General features: G+C 42.3%; 1 protein-coding gene across 3 annotated transcripts in view; it reads left to right on the top strand.

Moving 5' to 3' along the window:
* The first annotated feature begins 12,478 nt into the window (after positions 1-12,478).
* Positions 12,479-18,623, top strand: part of ltk (leukocyte receptor tyrosine kinase) — a 183,055-nt gene continuing 176,910 nt past the window's right edge. For 2 of the 3 annotated variants that reach the window (XR_013499992.1, XM_078233461.1), the window contains exon 1: positions 12,479-12,901. Coding sequence is in view for 1 of the 3 variants with exons in the window: in XM_078233461.1 (XP_078089587.1) it covers positions 12,838-12,901 (64 nt within the window). In the remaining 2 variants the exon portion in view is untranslated. Of the gene's footprint in view, positions 12,902-12,940; positions 13,015-18,623 lie in introns of those variants that run through there. The other variant, XM_078233462.1, reaches the window with a different exon arrangement.

Genomic DNA, 18,623 nt, shown 5'->3' with positions numbered 1-18,623 from the left:
CACACTGTATTGAGAGAAACTGAACCGTTTTTGCACTTTATTTGATGTAAATTTGAACTATGCTGTAATGTACTTTTATAGGTTTTATGAACAAAGTGTGCAGCATGTGGAGACAGGGAGACACCGGGGCATGCAGGTAGGATCTGACTGGTCATGTCTTTCTTAACTCATGTGCACGAGTCAGTACTTTATTCCAAAAATATACTTTGTGGTGGCTGTGGTTGGTAAGACACTGTCACCCACCTCCTCCTGGAACGTGCCTTTGCAAAGCAGCGCCAGAGAAAAATGCAGTGGTTTTATTGTCAAGGTTCACCCTGAGCAGTACTGTAACACAGAACTTTGCACCAAATGAGCTGTTCGCAGAGACGCACACCAAGATAAACATCGACTGTTGCTGAAGGACCATCATCCCAATCCAGCACCTTAAACATTCACTCCCTCCACCGCTGACACAGAGCGGAAGCAGTGTGTCCCATCTACAAGATGCATCGCAGGAACTCAACAAATTTCCTTCGATCCAAACTCTATCTTCCAAACCCACGACCTCTGCCATCTCGAAGGACAAGGGCAGCAGGTGAATGGGAAGTCCATCACCTGCAAATTCCCTTCCAAACCATACACAATACTGACTTGGAAATATATTGCCACTCCTTCACTGTCACTGGGTCAAAATCTTGAAATTCCCTCCCTAAGAACACTGTGGCTGTACCTACACCACATGGACTGCAGCAATTCAAGAACGTGACTCACCACCAGCTTCTCAAAGGCAATTAGGGATGGGCAATAAATGTTGGCCATTTCCTGTGAAAGAATAAATAAATTCAAACATTGGTGGCAATCACTCTTTGGTCTGCCAGAAACTTCTTGGTTTTCCAATGCGAAGAGCTTGTGATGTTATTGTATCTTTAAGAGATTTTTTTAAACATCATTTTCTCTGCAGCACGCAGCCTTAGCTAATGTCATTGTTGCCAGGCTGTCTATGAGGAGTCCTTTTATTGCTCTTTAAGTTGTTTAAATGGGGGTTGTTTATGTTTACTCTGGGATTAGTTTTATGGCCTTGTATTGTTAGGAGAAAAGGTCATGGGTTCTGGACAGGATTTGTTTTCCTTCCTAGGGAGTTTAAGGGGTTTTTTTCTGTTTGGCTGCAGTTTGAGTTTTAGTTTTTAGAAGGGAGATCAAACTGGAAAGAAATGTTTCTCTGTCTCTCCCTGGATTTGGAAATTCTGCGGGTTAGCTGAAAGCCTTCCTGCAGTAAACAAATCTGCTGTTGGTGGCTTGACCAGAGTCTACCTGGGGCTCTGGGAAGCTGTTCTGGATGTATCCAGAGGGCTGCTAGAAGTTACAAGGCTCAGAGTTTTCAATTCTGTCTCATTCCAGTATCCATGAGCATTAGACTTTGCTGTGTTGAACTTGTTTAAAGGGTTTTGTTTATGGGATTGGTTTGATTGGAACATCTTAGATATATAGGATCATACATTATCTTGGTTTTGTTTTCATTTGTAATTGATAAAAGTTATTGCTAGTTTTCTTTCCATACATGTTAACTATATTCTTAAATAAACTCTGTTTGATAAAAGCTCCCTAGCGGGTCATTTGAATCATACCTGAAGTGAAACATCTCATTCTTATCCTCGGCAAGTTCAAGATAGAGTCATAGAGGTTTACAGCATGGAAACAGGCCCTTTGGCCCAACTTGTCCATGCCGCCCTTCTTTTTTAAACCCCTAAGCTAATCCCAATTGCCCGCATTTTGCCCATATCCCTCTATACCCATCTTACCCATGTAACTGTCTAAATGCTTTTTAAAAGACAAAATTGTACCCCCCTCTACTACTACCTCTGGCAGTTTGTTCCAGACACTCTCCACACTCTGTGTGAAAATAATTGCGCCTCTGGACACTTTTGTATCTCTCCCCTCTCAACTTAAACCTATGCCCTCTAGTTTTAGACTCTCCTACCTTTGGGAAAAGATATTGACTATCTAGCTGATCTGTGCCCCTCATTATTTTATAGAGCTCTATAAGATCACCCCTCAGTCTTCTACGCTGCAAAACTTACGACCCAGGTGAGTTTCATAAAACACTTTGGAGTTTCTGACTTGAACCATAACAAGCTATAGAGAACCCAACTTGGAGACTGGCACATTCCAAAGGTCTGGACTGTAGGCTGAGTGACACACTAAATTTTGGGGGTAACATTGCAGGAACCTATTGGGGAAAGGCCAATATCTAAGTCCCTCCTGCCAGTGCATGCTGAGAGATTGGAAACTATGTTAAAGAAAGCCCTTGAGCAGTATGCACCAGTGAATATTTGACATGAAAATGTAAAAAATGTTGTAAATATAATTTGTAATGACAAGTGTGGTGAGGCACTTCATGTACCAAATTGAAAGAAACTGAATAGTATTACACTTTATGTAATGTCAAATTTGAACTGTTATGTAATATACCTTTAAAAATTTTATGAATAAAGTTTTTTTTGGGAAATATACTGAATGATGCACATGATGCACCTTAGCATAGTTTATTCAAGTTATTTTCTGTGTTTTTAAATCAGTCTAGTAATAGACAAAGTGTTCTTATTAAAAATGCTTATCATTCATGATAAACCCATTTTCATTCTTTTAACTGTACAAGGTTCCTACTCTTAAATAGATCAAAGAGTATTTTCTGGTTGAGGGAAGATGCAAAAAAAAGATTGAAAACTTGGAGGTAGAGTCACAGCTTGATTCAGCGATTTAACCAGGGAAATTCACCCAAAACTAACTAAATCTGCATGAAAGCTTGAGGAATTTCCAAGTGTGATGATACTGTGCTTTTCAGAAATGTATTTTCATCATGCTTTTTGTAAGGGATATGTTTAAAATTCAGGTCTGTTTACATGGTGCCAATTTGTCTGCACCAGGCAGCTCTATGCTGAGAATGCAGGAGAATAATTGATCTTAGCGAATGGGGTGTTTGTTTTAATCTGAGTTAATGCATTTTTGTTTATTTTTGTTTATTTCCCTGGAGTTTCAGAGTATTGTTTGATTAGGTTTGTTGACAAGAGTTATGTGCTAATGGGAGGACTTAGCCTTACAAGGAAAAACAGTTCGTTTCTGCTTGGTTCAAGAGGTCTTTCTCTCTCTCTCTCTGGAGGCTGCTGTTTTGGAGCTGTCAGAAGACAGGTCTCTCTCTGTCTCTCCTCAGAGGTGTTCAAAGGCTCTAGGACTGTTCACAAATAGAAATGATGTGGAAATGCCAGCGTTGGACTGGGGTAAACACAGTAAGGAGTCTAACAACACCAGGTTAAAGTCCAACAGGTTTATTTGGTAGCAAACCCCACTAGCTTTCGGAGCGCTGCTCCTTCGTCAGATGGAGTGGAAATCTGCTCTCAAACAGGGCACAGAGACACAAATGTGTCTCTGTGCCCTGTTTGAGAGCAGATTTCCACTCCATCCAACGAAGGAGCAGCGCTCCGAAAGCTAGTGGGGTTTGCTACCAAATAAACCTGTTGGACTTTAACCTGGTGTTGTCAGACTTCTTAACACAAATAAAAACGCATAAGCCTGTGCTATTTGCTAACTGTTTTTCAAGAGGAGTTTAAGTCTATAAGGGACTATTGCTTAAATTGGAACTAATAGAGATAGGTTAGCTATTAAAAATTGTATCTTGTCATGTTTAAATATTTCAATTGGTAAAAGTTAAGCTAATTGATTTGTTGTAGTTAAACTGTATTGTTAACTAAAGTTTGTTTTTATAAAAGCTTCCTAGTGTGTCAATAGAATCACACCTAGAATGAAACACCTTATCCCCACTCTAATGCCAAAATACAAATAAACTGTTGGGGTCTAGTCAGGCTTCATTACATACTTTGGGGTTTCTGATCTGGTACACTAACACCAGCAACAAGTTACACCCAAAGCACCATGAAACATAATGGCTCAGGCCTTCTGAGGAGCAGCAATTATTGTTGGATTGCTTGCTCCATTTGAACCTTTCCCCTAATCAATGCTACTCCGCATTTCTTCCAGGTTCGTTCAAGCCTGATCTTCCCCAGAAATGTGGAGCGCAGAGTCCCTCACAGAGCTTTATCACTGGGGAGAAGTTAGCGGGAAGACAGGGCACGCCCTCTTTTCACAGCACTCACTGCCACATGGTAAAATTAAAGATCCAATGTGAATGCTAGCGAATGGGTGAAGAATCGAATGGATGAATAAGTGGACGGGTAGGGTGGGTAGGTAGGTGAGGTAAGTCAATAAATGGGTAGAGTTGGTGAGGTAAGTGCGTAGGATGGATGAGTTGGGTAAGTGGGTATGGGACGGGCATGTGAGCAGGTGGATGAGGTGGTAGATGGGCACAGTAGCAGGTGGGTGAGTTAGTAGATGGGTGAGGTGGGTCGGGTGACAGGTGGGTAGGACGTAGATGGGTGAGGAGGTTGGTGGGTGAGGTGGTAGTCAGGTCTGGGGATAGTTGTCAAATCATTGAGTAGGGGGTGGTCATATTGGGTTGAGAGGGGAGTTGGGTCAGGTTGTGGAGGAGATGTGACTGGGTTTGCAGTTACCCAGCAGTTAGACTAGATTTTAAACTCTTCATCATTCCCTGGGTAATTATCCAGGTAAGCATATTCAAACTGTCTGAAGTCTCCACCTCTCGCTTAGAGTCAGAGACATTGATGGAGGGGTGCAGGGAGCAGGCGAATTGTCCATCAGGAATTAACTTATCTGGCAATTCCCACAGTGGTCAAAGAGTCAAGACTTTCACAGAGTCCCAATGCATGTCTACAGTCCATATCTGGAAGATTTGGGCCAACATTCCACAGCACTGGCATATCATTTTGGCACTAATTTCACATAAAACTATTAAGGTGAGCGTGTTTAGCCTGAATTTACCATTAAAAAGCAATTTTAGCAAGGTTAATGTCTAGCCCATATTTATTGTTAATTACTCCAGGGGAAGAGTAGCATGTTCTGACTTGTCATAGAATCCTTACAATGCAGAAGGAGGCCATTCGGCCCATCAAGTCTGCACTGACCACAATCCCACCCTGGCCCTATTCCTGTAACCCCACATATTTACCCTACTAATCCCCTGACACTAGGGTCAATTTAGCATGGCCAAACAACCTAACCTGCACATCTTTGGACAGTGGGGGGAAACCGGAGCACCCGGAGGAAACCCACACAGACAGTGACCCAAGCTGGGAATCGAACCTGGGTCCCTGGTGCTGTGAGGCAGCAGTGCTAACCACTGTGCCATAGTGCTGACTTACAGGAAGAGTGTTCAGTCCAGAGTAATAACATCAATGTGAAGGGAAAGTATCCAACCGGGAATTATTGTTAAACACCAGTATAATGGCGAACATTTAGTCCACAATTATTGTTAAACATTGATATTTTGAGCAAAGTGTTCAATGTGGGGTTGCTAAACTCTAATATAAACAGTAAATGGTTATAACCATACAATCTGCAATGTCCTAACTATGTTAGGAGTTACGGATTTTAAACAAAAAGAAAAGGATGTGGTTTGCACACGGAGATTCAAAATAACAGCAACAGGTTTATTGCAGGAACTGTTGCCCGCACAGAATAGAAGAATGAAACTAAGGCAGGAAATACCGCAATGACATCATTATCAAATCATGTGACAAACTCTTAAAGCCATCATACAACCACTTAAATATTATAATGACTCAGGAAACCCGACTGGGAGGGAACATAGTTTATTACAGAATACAAAATAAAACCATTACCACGCTGTGCACACATTAGTCCCAGCCTGAGACTGCAGTGCAGCAGGCCCAGTCCTGGGTCTGCCTTACAAAAGGCTCAGGTAATGAGTTGCAGCTGGGCAGGCCACTGCCTGTTACCAGGGAAACTCATATTCAAAGAACCTCACAGAGAGATCAACCATGGACCTCCTGGGGGTTATGACAAATATATAACACTATCATAGGACAGTATGGCACAGGAGGAGATCATTGTACCCATCATGCATGTGCTGACTCTTTGGAACAGCCACTCTATTTGTTCTGCACCCCTATTCTGTCCCTATAGCCTGCTATTTTCTTTCCTTTTCAAATATTGATCCAATTCCTGATTGAAAACTCTTAATGAATCTATTTCCACTGCCTTTTCAGGCCAGGCATTCCATATCATAACAATTGACTTTGCGAAAAATGTTTTCTCATGTCTTTTCTACTTCAATCATTTTAAATCAGTATGCTCTGGTTACTGATCCACCTGCCACTGGAAAGGTTTCTTCTTACTTGCCCCATCAAAAAAAAAGATCATATCACCCCTTAAACTTCTCTGCTATATGGAGAACCAGCTCAATTTCTTTAATCTCATGTAGCTTTCATCCTAGCACTATTACAGTCAATAACATCTTCATTTTCTATAAGACCTAGATATCCTTCCTAAATTCTGATGTCTCTTGCTTTTCTTATTTATGTTACTATTATAAAATAAGGATTCCTTCTGACTTTTTAAGAGGCCCTCTGAATTGATTTGCCACCTGCAAAAAATGCAATCATATGCCCCCTCATGTCTCTCTGTTCTAGCCCCACTCCTTTAAACTTGTAGCAATGAGTTTATATTGTCTCTCCCCCTTCTTCCTAGCAGATGTAATCATCTCACACTCTGAACATTAAGTTTCCTCTGGCAAGTGTTTGCCCATTTTGTTAGTCTGTGCGTCCTCTGGAAGTCTATGATTATCCCCTTCAAAGCGCAGAAAACACAGGTAGAAGGAAGGAATAGTTTATAGGGTCCCTAACAGGAATTGCATTGTTGGGAAAAAAATATAAATCAGGAAATTAGAGGAGGATGTAACAAAAATCCTATGGGGCTGTCATAGGGCAGTATGGTGGCACAGTGGTTAGCATTGCTGCCTCAGGGACCTGGGTTCGATTCCCGGATTGGGTCACTGTGCGGAGTTTGCACGTTCTCCCCTGTGTCTGCGTGGGTTTCCTCTGGGTGCTCCGATTTCCTCCCACATTCCAAAAGGCATGTTGGTTAGGTGCTTTGGCCATGCTAAATTCTCCCTCAGTGTTACCCGAACAGGGGCTGGAGTGTGGTGACTGGGGGATTTTCACAGTAACTTGATTGCAGTGTTAATGTAAGCTTTTCGTTTTCATTCGCGGGACATGGGCTTCTCTGGCTTTTCAGCCTTTATTGCCCATCCGTAATTACTCGAGGGCAGTTGAGAGTCAACCACATTGCTGTGCCTCTGCAGTCACGTGGAGGCCAGGTCAGATAAGGATGGCAGACTCCCTTCCCTAAAGGATATTCATGAGCCAGATGGGTTTTTCAGCAATTGACAATGGTTTCATGGTTATCAGCAAATTCTTAATTACAGATTTTTTTTATTGAATTCAAATTCCACCCACTGCCATGGCGGGATTTGAACCCGAGTTCCCAAAACGGTAATAGTCTAGCGATAACACCACTCGGCCATTGCTCCCAAGCCTACTTGTGAATAATAAATAAGCTTTACTTCAAATCTTCCTACTGACTTGGCAAAACAAATTGGCTAAAGTAACTTGGAGGCCAAGCTCATAGAATGCACTCGAGGCAATTTGCTAGAATAATATGTTGAATAATGACTATTTTTAAATGTTGTATTGTCTAATGAGACAGGATTAATTTGCAATCTTATAGTAAAAGATACTCTGGAAAAGAGTGATTATTACATTGTAGAATTTCATAATAAGTCTTCGAAATAAACCCAATGGAGGAGATATCAGTGACAAGTTGGATGAATACAAAATTGGCTAAGTGACAGGCGACAGAGAATAGAAGCTAATGGATATTTTTTTGGGCTGGAGGAAGGTTTGTAGGGGAATTCCCCCCGAGACCCTTCTTGGATCCTTGCTTTTCCTGATACATATTAATGGCCTTGCTATAAAGAGCACAATTTCAAAATTTGCAAACGTTAGAAAACATGGAGGCATCGTAAGCTGTGAGGAGGATAGTGTAGACTTTTAAAAGGACAAGTTGGTTAAATGATCAGACAGCTGGCAGATACAGTTTATACATGCGAAACTCTGCCAAGCAGACGAGACAAAGGAACTACACCATCTACATGCACACCAAGAACAGGACGGCATCTCCACATCAGATACAGTTCAATACATAGACATGTGAAGTAATTCATTTTGGTAGAAAGAACATGGAGAGACAATATAGAAGGTACAACTCTACAGGGATGTAGGAGCAGAGGGACCTGGGTGCATTTGTAAATAACTCATTGAAGGTGGCAGAACAAATTGAGAGAACACTTAAAGCTTGTAGAATCATTGGCATTATTAATAGGGGCATAAAGATAAGAACAAGGAAGTTATTTTGAACTTGTATAAGACACTAGTTAGACTTCAGCTGCAGTACTGTGTCTGGTTCTGGGCACCACAGTATAGGAATAATGTGAAGGCATTGGAGAGAGTACAGAAAAGATTTGTGAGAATGGTTCCAGGGATGAACTTCAGTTATGAAGATAGATTGGGAGAAATTTAGGACTGTTTTCATTGGAGAAGCAAAGGCTGAGAGGAGATCTGATAGAAAAATTCTAAATCATGAGAAGCCTGACAAAGTAAATAGAAATTGTTCCTACTCATGAAAGAAATGAGAATGAGAGGGCACAGATTTAAAGAAATTGGCAAAAGAAGCAAAAGCAATTTGAGGAAAATCCTTTTTGTGCAGCGTGTGGTTAAGGTCTGAAATGCACTGCTTGAAATTATGGGGGAGGCAGCTCCAATCAAAGCATTCAAAGCAGAATTGGACTGTTATTGGAAAAGGAGCAGTGTGCAGGGTTGCAGGAAGAAGGCAGGAGAATGGAACTAGGCGAATTGCTCATTCAGAGAGTAGGTGTCGATATAATGAGCTGAATGGTCCCCTTCTGCACTGAGGTTTGCTGGGGGATTCATTTAAATGGTATGGTGGTAAATATTAATGGCTTAGAATAGATAATGGCTAAAGTAATAATACAAATTTCTCAATAAATACACATCATTTAAAATTAAAGGAGGGGTGGGGGAGTGGGAAATCTTGATGGTAAGAGATTTTAATAACATGCAAAAAGGAAGAAGTTATCAAAGTTAAATTTATAGGCAGAGGCAAGATAGGAAATAAGGAAATGTTAGAGATGTTAAACAAATATTTCTGCCTTCCTGATAGAACTACAAAGAATATATTGGAAAGTATGTGGAACCAAGTGTCTAATGACTGAGGAACTTTAATTAATATTTGTACAAAACAAGTATTGGGAAAATTGATGAGATGAAAAGCAATCAGAACCCCTGGACATAGTTGCCTCCATCATAACCTTTACTTCAAATCATCCTACTGACTTGGCAAAACAAATTGGCTAAAGTAACTTGGAGGCCAAGCTCATTAAATGTAAACAAGATGTCGCAGAGATAATGGATGCATTGGTTTTGACCTTCCAGAATTCTGTCGATTTAGAAATGGTCCCCATGGATTGGAAGATAGTTAATGCAGTCCCACTGCAGTTGTATTTCTCAAGCAAGAAGAGAGAAGAAACAAGGGACATAAGCAGATTATCCTGGCATGAGTAGTTGGGTCAATGATAGACTCTATTATTAAAGAGGTGATAACAAAGCATGTGCTCTCATCTAGAACTTGAAAAATTAATCAACTGTGCTTCCAGTTTCCACTCCTCCATTACCTTCACCCGGTACATCTCAGACACTTCCCTTCCTTGACTTTCTGTCTCCATTTCCAGCAATAGACTATCTACCAATATCCATTACAAGCCCACTGACTCCCACAGCTATCTAGACTACAGCTCTTCACACCCCACATCCTGTACGGACTCCATCCTTTTCTCTCAGCTCCTTCGCCTCTGTCACATTTGTTCCGACGATGCCACTTTCCAAAGTGGAGCTTCTAATATGTGCTCCTTTTTCCTCAACTGTGGATTCCCATCTACAGTTGTCAACAAGGCCCTCAACAGCATGCGGTCCATCTCCCATGCCATGACCCTCACCCTCTTCCCCTCCCTCCCAGAACAAGGATAGAGTTTCCATTGTTCTCACATTTCACCCCACCAGCCTCCACATGCAAAGCAAAATCCTCCGCCATTTTTGTCAACTCCAGCGTGATGCCACCACCAAACACATCTTCCCTTCACTCCCTCTTTCAGCATTCCACAGAGACCGTTCCCTTCAGGATAACCTAGTCCACTCCTCCACGATACCCAACACCTGTCCCGTCACTCATGGCTCCTTCCCATGCAATCGCAGAAGGTGTAACACCTGCCCCTTTACCTCTTCCATGTTTACCATCCAAGGTCCAAAACACTCATTCCAGGTTAAGCAGTGTTTCACTTGCACCTCTTTCAATTTGGTCTATTGCATTCGCTGCTCCCAATGTGGTCCCCTCTATATCGGAGAGACCAAGTGCAAACTGGGTGATCGCTTTGCTGAGCACCTTCGATCTGTGCGCAATCAGGACCCTGACCTTCCCGTTGCTTGCCATTTTAACACACGATCCTGCTCCCATGCCCACACGTCTCTCCTTGGCCTGCTGCAATGTTCCAGTGAAGCGCAATGCAAACTGGAGGAACATCATCTCATCTTCCGGCTCGGCACTTTGCAGCCTTCCGGTCTCAATATCGAATTCAACAACTTCAGATGATTAGCTCTACCCCACCTCGACCCCTTTGTTTTCATTTTATTTAATTTTTTTACTGTTCTCTACCTTTTATTTCTTTATTGTCTTTCTTCATTTTTCTCCCCCCCCCCACTCTATCCCTCCCTTTCCTTACCTTTTCTCCCCCTTTGTTTTCCCTCTCCCCCTTTTTATAAACTTCACCCCCCCCTCCTTCCACACATACACACATATTTTCATCTGTCACAGCTTACCCTCTGATTTCAGCTTCTCTGCCGTTTGGCCATTCACACCCTTTATTTTCTCTCTGGATTGCCATTAGCAGTCTTTTCCCCTTGGTTTTGTGGCTATGACTCATCTTTCATTCGCTCCCCCTGAAGTATAAATATCTCCCACTTTCTTTGCTTTTTAGCTTTGACAAAGGGTCATCTGGACTTGAAACGTCAGCTCTTTTCTCTCCTTACAGATGCTGCCAGACCTGCTGAGATTTTCCAGCATTTTCTCTTTTAGTCAGTGGTGCACTGGATGGTCAGCCTGAATAATGCACTCAAGACTCTGAGGTGGAGTTGATTTTGGTTTGTTTTGATTTGATTTATTATTGTCTCACGTAATGGGATACAGTGAAAAGTATTGTTTCTTGTGCACTATAGAGACAAAGCATACTGTTCATAGAGTACGTAAGAGAGAAGGAAAGTAGAGGGTGCAGAATGTAGTGTTACAGTCATAGCTAGGGTGCAGAAAAAGATCAACTTAATATAAGGTAGGTCCATTCAAAAGTCTGATGGCAGCAGGGAAGAAGCTGTACTTGAGTCAGTTGGCACGTGTCCTCAGACTTTTGTATCTATTTCCTGACGGAAGAAGGTGGAAGAGAGAATGTCCAGGGTGCATGGGGTCCTTAATTATGCTGGCTGCTTTTCCGAGGCAGCGGAAAGTGTAGACAGAGTCAATAGATGGGAGGTTGGTTTTCGTGATGGGCTGGGCTACATTCACAACCCTTTGTAGTTTCTTGCAGTCTTGATCAGGGCAGGAGCCATACCAAGCTGTGGTGCAACCGGAAAGAATGCTTTCTATTGTGCATCTGTAGAAATTGGTGAAGGTCGTGGTGGACATGCCAAATTTCCTTAGTCTTTTGAGAAAATGGAGGTGTCGGTGGGCTTTCTTACTGTAGTAAAATGTAGTATAGATTTTATGGCATGATCAGAAGGCTATATGCTAAGATTAGTGTAGTAAAAATTTTGTGCTGGGGTCAGAATGGAAGAGAAAGTGAAAGCAAGACAGACCCTTGGGGTCCAACATATGACCACCAGTCTGACCATTAAATACTTCTCTAGCTGGATCAATGATCAATTTCTGTTTCCTGTCCCTGAGATAATTTTGCATCCACACTGCCACAGCCTCTTCAACCCCATAGACTATTTCTGTTAATAAGTCTACTGTATGATACTTGATCAAACACCATTTGAAAGTTTATATACACACACACATCAGTTGCTCATCGCTACTTATCCACCCTCTGGCACAAGCAAGTTAGTCAGACGCTACTTACCTTTAACAAACCAATCTGGCTTCAATGTATTAACCTATGTACACCGGAGTCACTGCTAAGCATCTATATGGGGGGGATCCAGCTGATAGATACAAGGGAGACAGGTATCCACAATCACTGTGAAATACCGGTTTTATAGATTGGAGGGGGAAATGTGTTGTTTAAGCTCGAGATTTGTGATTAAATTTGAACCATTCCATCCAGTTGGCTTGAGTGTGAATCATTAATACAAAGTTTTTGGAATCCAGCACTAGATAATGCTAAGACTTGGCTCCTCCTATCAGTTTAAAGGGATGGTCATCAACATGTGAAGTACAGGCAGTCTTTTGCTGGTTCAAGTACAAGAGGAATATTTAAGAGCTGAATGCTTTAATTCACAGCCAGTGTCTCTCAAGAGTTGGGACAGAACAAGAAGATGAATGATTCAGTTCTGGTTGAGGGCTTTCATTTTTGTTTGGTGAGGGTCGGATTAAATTAAGCCAGTCATATGATTTATCACTGGTAAAAGAGCCCTTTACTGTGAAACACTCACCAGGGGCTGCAGTAGCGACCGGTCTCTCCATCCGCACAGAGGAACATCAGGACACACAGCCTCCCCTCTCTCTCTCACACACACACAGACACACACACACAGGACGGCGAGGCAGAAGGGAAGAGGCAAGACTCGGCACCCCCGCTCTACCAGAGGCATGGGTTTAATATCGATGGGAGTCGGTCGCCACCTCCGCTCACTTTACCTGCTGTCTTTCCTGGGTAAGTCAGCGAGCGCTGCTTGTTCTGTGGGTCTCAATCCGAGTCCCGCCCGCACGAATTGGGATGACTGTGCAGGGTGAATTTCGCATGGGCGAAATGTTCGGAACTTTGTGGTAGGGTCACTGTGACAGTGTCAATGTGTTACGGGGTTTATATTAAGGCCAGTGTCATATCTGTGGCAAGATTAGATGGCACAGATTGGGAGATTCGGAATGCTATAGATTTTATGTTAAGATCAGAATGGCATGGGCTATACATTAGAATCAGTGTTTTATGGGTATTATGCCAGGGCCAGAATGTCATGGTCTATGTGTTAGGGACAGTGTCTTATAGATTTTATGCTCGGGTCAGAATGGTGTGGGCTATATATTAGAGTCAATATGATATATACTGGGGTCGGAATTCTATGTGATGTAGTGAGGGACAGAATTCGTTACGGGCAAAATGGTATGGATAATATATTAAGAGAGCATATAGATGTTACGTTAGGGATTGTCTGATATGGATTTTATTTGGGGGTCTGTGTGATATGGATTTAGGATGTGCCTGGCAGTGACAGAGTCGTTAGTGGGTCAGAGACGTGGTTAAGCGGAGTTAAGTGCAAGATGGACTGGCATTATGAGGGTGTAGCCGGGACTGTGTGATAAGATATCTGTTGTGGATTCTCTGAGTGGACGGTGCGATTGTAAGGGTGTGTATGTGTGTGTGTGTATACTATGGGTAAGGTAACCATTGCCCGGGCGAGTATGACTATAAAGTCCAAAGATGTGCGGGTTAGGTTGATTGGCCATGCTAAAATTGCCCCTTAGTGTCCTGAGATATGTAGGTTAGAGGGATTAGTGGGTAAAATATGTAGGGATATGGGGGTAGGGCCTGGGTGGGATTGTGGTCGGTGCAGACTCGATGGGCCGAATGGCCTCTTTCTGTGCTGTAGTGTTTCTAAGATTTCTAAGAAAGTCACTGACAAGTTGTTAGAACCGCGGCTGCGGAACAGAGTCGCCGTCACTCTGCTGAGTTTCAGAATTAGGGCGCAAAAAATAATTGCAGCAATGAAAACACGAAACTGGGAAATGTGCCACACACATTTAAACAGGTGGATTTCCTCGAGTGTATCGGAATGGGAATGCATCTGAATGTGGAGCGAGAGGCGTTCTCAAGCTCGGGACAATTGCCTTTTCATTAAGAACTTCCTCTCCAGAAGCTCTTTATAGTTTAACCAGCAATCATTTTCCCTCTCTCGCCCTTTTCTCTTTCTCTTGACTCCCCTGCACCCTCATTGCCTACAAGATCAGCAACTTCTGTACTGAAACGCCGCAGCTCCCCCTGGGCAAGGTGAGGTGAGCCTTTCCAACCCCCCTTCCTGTTGGGGGGGGAGAAGTGGGGGGGGGGGGGGGGGGGGGCGTCAGATATAGGAGGGGCGATGACCCTCATGGTGGAAGAGCCCAGGACACATGGCGAGAAACAGAATGATGGGCTTCTGCTGTGAGCCATCAGACTAGGAGCCAACCGATTGGGAAGGGAGGAGAAATGTGTGTAACAGTACTTCAAAAAAGTGAATGTTGTTCCCTTTTTAACTTAAAGTCCTGATTCCAGCTTTCAAAGTTTGTTTACCAGAAATGTTGCTATGGAGAAAGGGTTTTGCGACTGAAGGCACTTTTTCTGGCAAACCTTTATTCCCCATCCCCCCTTATTTCTAAAAACATTGGAAATTGCAAGAACAATATAGGGTTGCATCCTTTACCTATCACGCCCACTAAAATAACCTGCATTTACCGGGCACCTCTGATGTAGTAACATGTCCCTAGGCGCTTCACAAGAGCGCAATCAGTCACCATTTGGCACCCAACCACTCGACTAGTTGTTAGGGCGGCAGATTAAAGCAGAGCCAAATTTTAAGGCGGTTCTTAAAAGAGTGAAGTGGAAAAGGGTACCGTAGAATCCCTACAGTGCAGAAGGAGGCCATTTGGTCCATCGAGTCCACACTGACTAGAGCATTCCACCCAGGCACAACCCTCCCCCGCTCCCCCCCCCCTCCCCTCCATTGAGGCAGGGATTTCAGAGCTTAGGGCCCAGGTGACCCAGTCAATAATGCTTGGATAAAGGAACTAGTAGATGGACATCATCATGGTGCCCAGTTTATTTCCAGGTCCAACAATTAATTACAAACACTAATGAAATAAGCACAGAAAACATCAAAGTACAAAATTGAAGAATGATTCTTTCCTTTAACTGCTTTGTTCTCTGCTCCCAACTAATCAGTTGCAGTCATAGGGTGCATTGTGACTGACATCTGTCTGTCACAGGGGATCATGGGGTTACCCCCAGGGAATATGTCACTTCTGTATTGAACATTGTCTGCTGTAGAGGCTGATTTGTGTGTGGCATTCCCTTCCGCAGCTGGCACTGATGAATCATGTTGCTCTGAGGTTGTCTGGTATTTTTTCCTTCTAACAAGCCCCCTTTTTCTGTCAGCTGAGTAAGGAGCATGGGTCAGGAACTTTCCTGTAACCCCAATTCTCCTACTTGTGTTCCATGCTTGGATTATAGAATTAGTGTGTATTTAACATGTATTTTCTTGTTCGTATGTCAGATTTCCAGTATTTCCATGTTTTCTTTCTTTGTATTTTTTGTACATTTTTTTCAAAAGAAACTTTATCAGACAGTCATGGCACAGTTGGTAACACCTCACCTCTGAGTAAGATTGTGGGTTTGTGTCTACAGAATTGAGCACGCAATGTAGGCTGACACACCAGCGAACTCCTCTTTCAGACGAGATATTACACTGCACCCTCAGCAGCCTTCTCTGGTGAATGTAAAAGTAGCTGCGGCATGGTTTTGAAAAAGAACAAGGATGATCTCCCTGATGTCCTGGACAATATTTATCTCTCTCTCTTCAGGAGAGGGCACTGGGGATCATGGACCTCCATGCATTGATCCATGGTTATACATGATACTGCAGTGGTTTGCTATTGCCTTCTGCAGGTTTTGGCTGACCAGGAGACTTTCCTACTCTTATTGCATGCTCTAGGTTACGGGAAGGGCTTGCAGATTGATCACCAACCTGTTTGGCCGCTTTATGAACACACCTTCCAGGGCCATCAAGTCCCAGAGTGGGACACAAACCTAGAGCTTTTGTCTCAGATGTTGGGGACACTACCACTGCACTGCAGGACACCCACAGTATTTATATCTCAACCAAAATTACTAATTATCTGGTCATTTACTTCATTGATGTCTGTGGGATCTTGCTGTGTACAAATTGGCTGCAAAACATCCAACATTACAACAGTGACGACACATCTGAAAAAAATCATTGGTAACAAGCTGCTTTGGAAAGTTGTGAAAGACATTACATAAGTGCAAGTCTTTGATTTTACTTTTATTATTTTGCAATCTGCGAATAACTATCATAACAATTACTTCAAGGAAAACCAGTTAACACAATCCAAGCTGGCTGGTGAAGCAGAATCCAATACACAGAGCTTTACTTTATTGAGAGATTTATTGATTTGTTCAGCTCTCCTCCCATACTGCCCAGTGCCCCAGGTATCCCCGAGTTATATATGCTCAAAGACAATTAATACCCATCAGCTGTTTCTCCTGATCATAATAATGTAATTGACATTAACAAACCTTAAAAATGTAATTGATAAAACATTGACAGCCAAGTGAAATTTAAAATATCAAAGGAGGCAAAAATAAGAAAGAAACATTAAAGCAATAAGTCTTCAGGATCAAGGCAATACATTCTAGAATTTATCCAGGGGAGATATTTCAGGGGAACCAGAAGACAGGTGTAATTTAGGTAAGAACCATTCAAAATGTAACAATGCTCTGCCAATTTGAGCATGTTATGAAATTAGTTAAGAACATACCAATCTGTCCTGCATGCAGTCTCTGGCACCATAGGAATGACCATTTGGTCAATAAATCATGCTTAATCCATATCTCAACTCCATTTCACTGACTTGGTTCCATAATCCTTAATACCCGTACCTAACCAAAATCTATCGACCTGAGTTTTGAAATTTTCTACTGGCCGCCATCCTCAACAGCTTGTTGGGAGAGAGTTCCAAATTTCCACAAGATTTTATGTGAGGGAATGCTTCTTGATATCAAAATGCTGGAAAAACTCAGCAGGTCTGGCAGTATCTGTGGAGAAACAGGAAGTTCTGAAGAAGTTATTTGACTCTAAATGTTAGCTCTGTTAATTCTTGAGTTTTCCAGCATTTTCTGTTTATAACTCAAATTTCCAGCATCTGAGTATCTTGCTTTTGTATTAGAGGGATATGGATTAAGCATGACCTTTTAGAAATAGGAGCAGGAATAGGACATTTGGCCCCTCAGGCCTACTCTGCCATTTAACTAGATCATGGCTGATATTCTCCCTCAACACCATCTCCCTGTACTACCCCTTATCCCTTGATGCCACTGGTATCTAGAAATCTATTGACCTTAGCTTGAACATATTCAATGACTGAGCTCTTTGGGGTAGAGCATTCCAAAGATTTACCACTCTCTGACTGAATAAATTCCTCCTCATCTCAGTCCTAAATGGTCTGCCTCTTACTTTGAGATTGCTGCCCCTGGTTGTAGTCGACCGACCGCGCCCACCCCCCCCCCACCTCCCCGCCCCCCACAATCGGGGAAACATCCTTCCTGCAATTATCATGTCAAATCCTGTAAGAATTTTGGACCATTCAATGAGATCACCTCTTATTCTACTTAACTCCAAAGAAAACAGGTCCAATCTCCTCAACCTTTCCACGGAGGACAATCTCGCCATCCCTGGGTTTAGTCTGGTGAACCTTTGTTGCATGCCCTCTGTGGCCAGTGTCTCATATAAATGTGTCATATAAATGTTTCTGTATTTTGCTATCATTTTGAAAGAACCAGTTGAATAATTTTTTTTGATTCACTGTCACTATATTTATTTGTAAATGTGAGTTGGCTCATTTACCTTATAAAATCTTTAAGCATAAACATCACAATTGGGGTACCCTTTAAACTTCGATATTCAAAGGATTTTCTTTCTAGTTAAACATGTCTTTTTTATAGATGATTTATGTATTTGCACTGTTTTTCCATCCCCATTTTAACATGATTACGTTGCCTTTAGGAATTGATAATCTCATTGGCAAGCCTCCTGCATTAGAAAGGGGTATTGCTTGCCTGATTAAAAGCTTTGTTCATTTAAGTTAGAATTATAGGAAGTTACAACACAGAAAGAGGCCATTTGGTTCACTGTGCCCATGCTGGCGCTTTGAAGGACCTAGTTGGGCATCCCCACTTTTTGTCCGTAACTGTAAGTTCCTCATCCCCAAGTACCTGTCCAGGTCCGTTTTAAAATTATTTATGGAGTCAGCTCCCATCAACTTTTTGGGTAAAGCATTCCAGATCTGAACTATCCTTGAGTGAAGAAATTCTTCCTCATCTTCTCTCTGAATCTTTTGTCAATGATTCAAATCGATGACATCTGGTTCTGAACCCATTCTCTGAATTGCTCTCTACCCCTTTTAAGTTCCAATATACACAATCCAACACCCAAAAATGAAACATAAATAATATATAAATAAATGAAATATAAATAAAGCTATAATGGACCGGTAATACAATCTTACTTTCTTACTGTTATCCGTACACTTCTATGTCACAGAAAACAGCCATTGTGCTCGCTCTCTGAAAAAGCTACCCAGTTAGACCCACTCTGCCTTGTTCTTTC

This window comes from Mustelus asterias, chromosome 18 (genome assembly GCF_964213995.1).
Source record: "Mustelus asterias chromosome 18, sMusAst1.hap1.1, whole genome shotgun sequence".
Taxonomy (NCBI): Eukaryota; Metazoa; Chordata; class Chondrichthyes; order Carcharhiniformes; family Triakidae; genus Mustelus; species Mustelus asterias.
The sequence above is the reverse complement of the archived record's forward strand: the minus strand, read 5'-3'. Positions and strand labels throughout refer to the sequence as shown.